Source organism: Alosa alosa, chromosome 3, assembly GCF_017589495.1.
Source record: "Alosa alosa isolate M-15738 ecotype Scorff River chromosome 3, AALO_Geno_1.1, whole genome shotgun sequence".
Taxonomy (NCBI): Eukaryota; Metazoa; Chordata; class Actinopteri; order Clupeiformes; family Clupeidae; genus Alosa; species Alosa alosa.
In genome coordinates, this window is record NC_063191.1 from 5,250,303 (window position 1) to 5,255,302 (window position 5,000).

General features: G+C 44.0%; 1 protein-coding gene across 1 annotated transcript in view; it reads left to right on the forward strand.

Moving 5' to 3' along the window:
- sytl5 (synaptotagmin-like 5) overlaps positions 1-5,000 on the forward strand; it is a 40,789-nt gene that overhangs the window by 32,241 nt on the left and 3,548 nt on the right. The window contains 4 exon segments of the mRNA XM_048239490.1: positions 253-312; positions 2,923-3,031; positions 3,395-3,530; positions 4,045-4,253. Of these exon segments, the coding sequence (XP_048095447.1) occupies positions 253-312; positions 2,923-3,031; positions 3,395-3,530; positions 4,045-4,253 (514 nt within the window).

A 5,000-nucleotide genomic window follows, 5' to 3' on the forward strand; every position in this document is an offset into this window, starting at 1 on the left:
GTGTGTAGAGAGTGTGTGTAGAGAGTGTCGAGTGTGTCGAGAGTGTGGGTGTAATGAATGTGGGTTACTGTGTTTGTGTGTGTAATGTGTGTAATGTGTGTGTCTCTCTCACTGTCTCTCAGTATGTCCCGAGCCACTCCCAGCTTGAGACGTGAACACTGCAGGTGCCGGTGTGGCATTGTGTGTGTGTGTGTGTGTGTGTGTGTGCGTGTGTGTGTGTGTAATGTGTGTGTCTCTCTCACTGTCTCTCAGTATGTCCTGAGCCACTCCCAGCTTGAGACGTGAACACTGCAGGTGCCGGTGTGGTATTACGTATGTGTGTGTGCATGCGTGCGTGCGTGCGTGCGTGTGTGTGTGGAGTGTGGATGTGTGTGACTCTCTCACTGGTATGTTTGAGCCACTCCCACAGATGCAGGTGTCCGTGTGGCATAATGAATGGTTCTGGGGAGGTGGAGTCCCTTCTCCTGGGAGGATCGAGGAAAGTGTGTGTGTGTGGGGATTAGTGTGTTTGTTTGTGCATTAGTTTGTCTGTGTGTGTGTGTGTGTGTGTGAGAGAGAGGAAGAGAGACAGTGGGGAGAGGGAGAGAGAGCTGGGCAAAGATGATGAGAGTGAGAGTGCCTTTGTGTGTGTGTGAGACAGAGAGAAAGAGAGTGTGTGTAATGTTGCCTTTTTGTGTGTGTGTGTGAGAGACCGAGATAGAGAGAGTCTGTGTAATGTTGCCTTTGTGTGTGTTGCCTTTTGTGTGTTTGTGAGACAGAGAGAAAGAGAGAGTGTGTAATGTTGCCTTTGTGTGTGTAAGACAGAGAGAAAGAGATTGTGTGTGATGTTGCCTGTTACGGTGTTGCAATACCAGTAACAGGCAACATCATATTGTATCATCAATACAGTATTGATCATCTGTAGGTCAGATAAGACAGATTAGACCTTTACATCACCTCCACACCAGACATGAGCAGTAAATTACCAAAAGAGTTTACACAAGCTACCATCACCTCCACACCAGACATGAGCAGTAGATTACCAAAAGAGTTTACACACAAGCTACCATCACCTCCACACCAGACATGAGCAGTAGATTACCAAAATAGTTTACACACAAGCTACTTAAACAGTCAATACCGTACTGGACATTAATAACAGTTAGGCCAAGGTCAAACAATAGCCAGTCACTGATGCCATATTGTTTAATTATGCAATCTGTATCCAACCAAAATCTGCTGATTTAAAGGCAAAATACAACTGCTTTCCATGTGTGACTTATCAAAAGATGCTAATGATAATTATGATAATTACTGCACAGACGTGTCCTGGACTGCTCACAATAAAAGGCCACTCTAAATGTCTGAAATGCATTCATGTTTGTTCAGTAAATGCTAACCATGTCTGGAATAGACAACTAGACCTATTAAATCCAGTAGGTTGCTCCATTTAAATGTATGAAGATTTTCAAAGTACCATGGAATCAGTGCTGAAGTGATGCTTCTGAGTGCAGCACCCAGCCTGTCTGGATCACCTACAGGGAAACTGTAGAAGAAGTGTTAATTCAAATTTGTGTTTAACAAATAAATGGCATCAATAAGAGTTTCAAACGTCAGTTATAACTAACACCAGTTATGGTGACTAGCTCCATGTTCAAAGTATACAGTCAGTGGTTCATAGCGGTTCACAATTTTACCTCAGCTAGCCGACAACAAGTCGTTAAGGCTTCGGCTGAAGTTATCATCTGAACGCACGTTTTTTTATCTTAAATGTGACAAACCGAAGACTGTATAAATTGACAACGGACTAAGCATTCCCACAGAGAGTATTTACAAAAGGTTTTTTGACGAGAACACATGCTTTGTTGCCCCAGTATGTTTGTGAACTAACGTTACAGCTGTCTGATCACTGTCTGAACTCACAACGGGAGCCCAATGGTTTTCACTAACGTTAACTTTATTCAAGTTAACTAAATTTATGTGTGTGCTTCAGCCATTTAGTCATCATTTTCAACATTAACTTATTTGAGGCGATTTGACGCTAACGTACAGTGCCCACTAAAGTGTCGGCTGGTAGGCTTCAGTTAATAGCAGAGCAACCCATTTTATGTCAGATATTTGAATAAAGATATAAAGATGTTCAGAAAGGATGTGTGGTGTGTAGGATCACGGCTGAGACGTCAAAATTTCAGGGTTTCCACTCAGCTGGCAACAACTAACTCATAAAACTACCGAAAAGTACAATAAAAGTCCATGGGACCAGGATTTAAAAACATGTATTTACGCTGTGAAACGGACATTTTAACATGGGAGTCTATGGACATTTGCTCGCTTTTGGGACCAGTCCCTAGTGGATTTTCGATGTATTGCAGTTTTTCGAACTTCCGGATGGGCTTCATTGTTCAGATGAGAATGTTGCCGCTTGGTTTACTCGCGTTGTCGTTGTCTTTATATTAAAATTAGTTGGATGATCTGAAACATTTAAGTGTGAAAAATATGCAAAGAGAAGAGGGGAGAGGGCAAATACTTTTTCACAACACTGTACAGAGTGTATGCACAATCTACCTGAACACAGTCAATACAGTGCCAGACATGAGCAGAGTGTATGCACAATCTACCTAAACACAGTCAATACAGTGCCAGACATGAGCAGAGTGTATGCACAATCTACCTAAACACAGTCAATACAGTGCCAGACATGAGCAACACTGTACATAGTGTATGCACAATCTACCTAAACACAGTCAATACAGTGCCAGACATGAGCAACACTGTACAGAGTGTATGCACAATCTACCTAAACACAGTCAATACAGTGCCAGACATGAGCAGTAGATTACCTACACAACAGGCTTCACCAGAAGGACTTCTTAACCTAACCTATTCTGTTCATTTGTGTGTGTGTGTGTGTGTGTGTGTGTGTGTGTGTGTGTGTGTGTGTAGCTTGAGAGTAGTGCTGAGTCCATGTTGCAGTATAAGGGGGAGCTGACCGTGGTTCTGAAGTACATCCCTGCAGAGAAGAACCTCTCACTTCCCCTGGACCAGGTCCAAGGTAAACCGCTCTTAAAACACACCATTCTACACGAGGGTCCAACCGCTCTTAAAACACACCATTCTACACGAGGGTCCAACCGCTCTTAAAACACACCATTCTACACGAGGGTCCAACCGCTCTTAAAACACACCATTCTACACGAGGGTCCAACCGCTTTTAAAACACACCATTTGACACAAAAGTTAGATTTTATTGTTGAGTGTGAATGCATGGTTACAAAATGAGATATAAAACTGTGGGTAGAGTTTTCAATTAATGAGATATTTTTTTTTCAGTTTTGTTAATGTTTGCATCCCTGCATCATGGCTGTGTGTGTGTGTGTGTGTGTGTGTGTGTGTGTGTGTGTGTGGTGCTCCTCAGTGGTGAAGAAGGGCTTTCTGAAGGGAAAGAAGAAGAGGATCACTCTGCCTAAGGGAGGGAGGGTGGAGCTGTTGGTCAAAGAAGCCAAGAACCTCACAGCCGTCAAAGGAGGCTCCTCAGACCCCTTCGTCAAAGGGTCAGCACACACACACACACACACACACACACACATACACACACATATATATGCACACACACCAAACATCACACACTCACTTACACACACACACACACACATATATACACATACAAACCACACATTCATACAGACATACTCACACACGCATACATACCTATTTTTTACAGTCTATGATACATACACACACCAGAGAGAGAGAGAGAGACTGTAGACACAGAGAGAGAGAGAGAGACTGTAGACACAGAGAGAGAGAGAGAGAGATACTGTAGACACAGAGAGAGAGAGAGATACTGTAGACACAGAGAGCAAAGGATTTAGGAGATGTCTGTAAACGTGTCTGTTAACGTGTCTGTAAACGTGTCTGTAAACGTGTCTGTTAACGTGTCTGTTAACGTGTCTGTAAACGTGTCTGTAAACGTGTCTGTTAAACTTTGTGTGTGTGTGTGCGTGTGTATTTGTATTTGTGTGTGTGTGTGCGTGTGTGTGTGTGTGTGTGCACATGCGTCTTTAGCTACCTCTTGCCGGACAACCGTAAGAGCACTAAGCACAAAACGTCTGTGATGCGGGGGACAGTGAGCCCGCGCTGGAACCACACGTTTACCTACTGCGGCCTGCAGCCCTCCGACCTGGACAGTGTGTGTCTGGAGCTGACCATCTGGGACAAGGAGCCGCTCGCCAGCAACGTCTTCCTGGGAGGCGTCCGCCTGGGCGCAGGCACCGGTGAATGCATGCACGCACGCACGCACACACACACACTCGCACTCACAGCAACGTCTTCCTGGGAGGCGTTCCGCCTGGGCGCAGGCACCGGTAAATACACGCACGCACGCACGCACGCATAACAACAACCACAACACATTACATTTGTGTAACACTTAATGTATGTACACAAAGTGCTTTTGAAAATACACACATGCATGCACGCAACAACAACCACAACACATTACATTTGTGTAACACTTAATGTATGTACACAAAGTGCTTTTGAAAATACACGCACGCACGCACGCATGCACGCAACAACAACCACAACACATTACATTTGTGTAACACTTAATGTATGTACACAAAGTGCTTTTGAAAATACACACACGCATGCACGCAACAACAACCACAACACATTACATTTGTGTAACACTTAATGTATGTACACAAAGTGCTTTTGAAAATACTGCGACGCGACGCATCGCATGCACGCAACAACAACCACAACACATTACATTTGTGTAACACTTAATGTATGTACACAAAGTGCTTTTGAAAATACACTGACATTCATTGACACACACTTCATAAGGACTTCATAATTTCCGTCTTATTGACTGGGAATGCAGGTAAATGTCCCCCATGTCTACACCCTGCAGCAACTGCCCATTGAACCCCTCAGCAAGCCGTCAATGCTGGAGCTGAACTGGCCCCTGAGCAACTGGACGTTGCATAATTGCCTATCGAATAACTTCAGTGTAA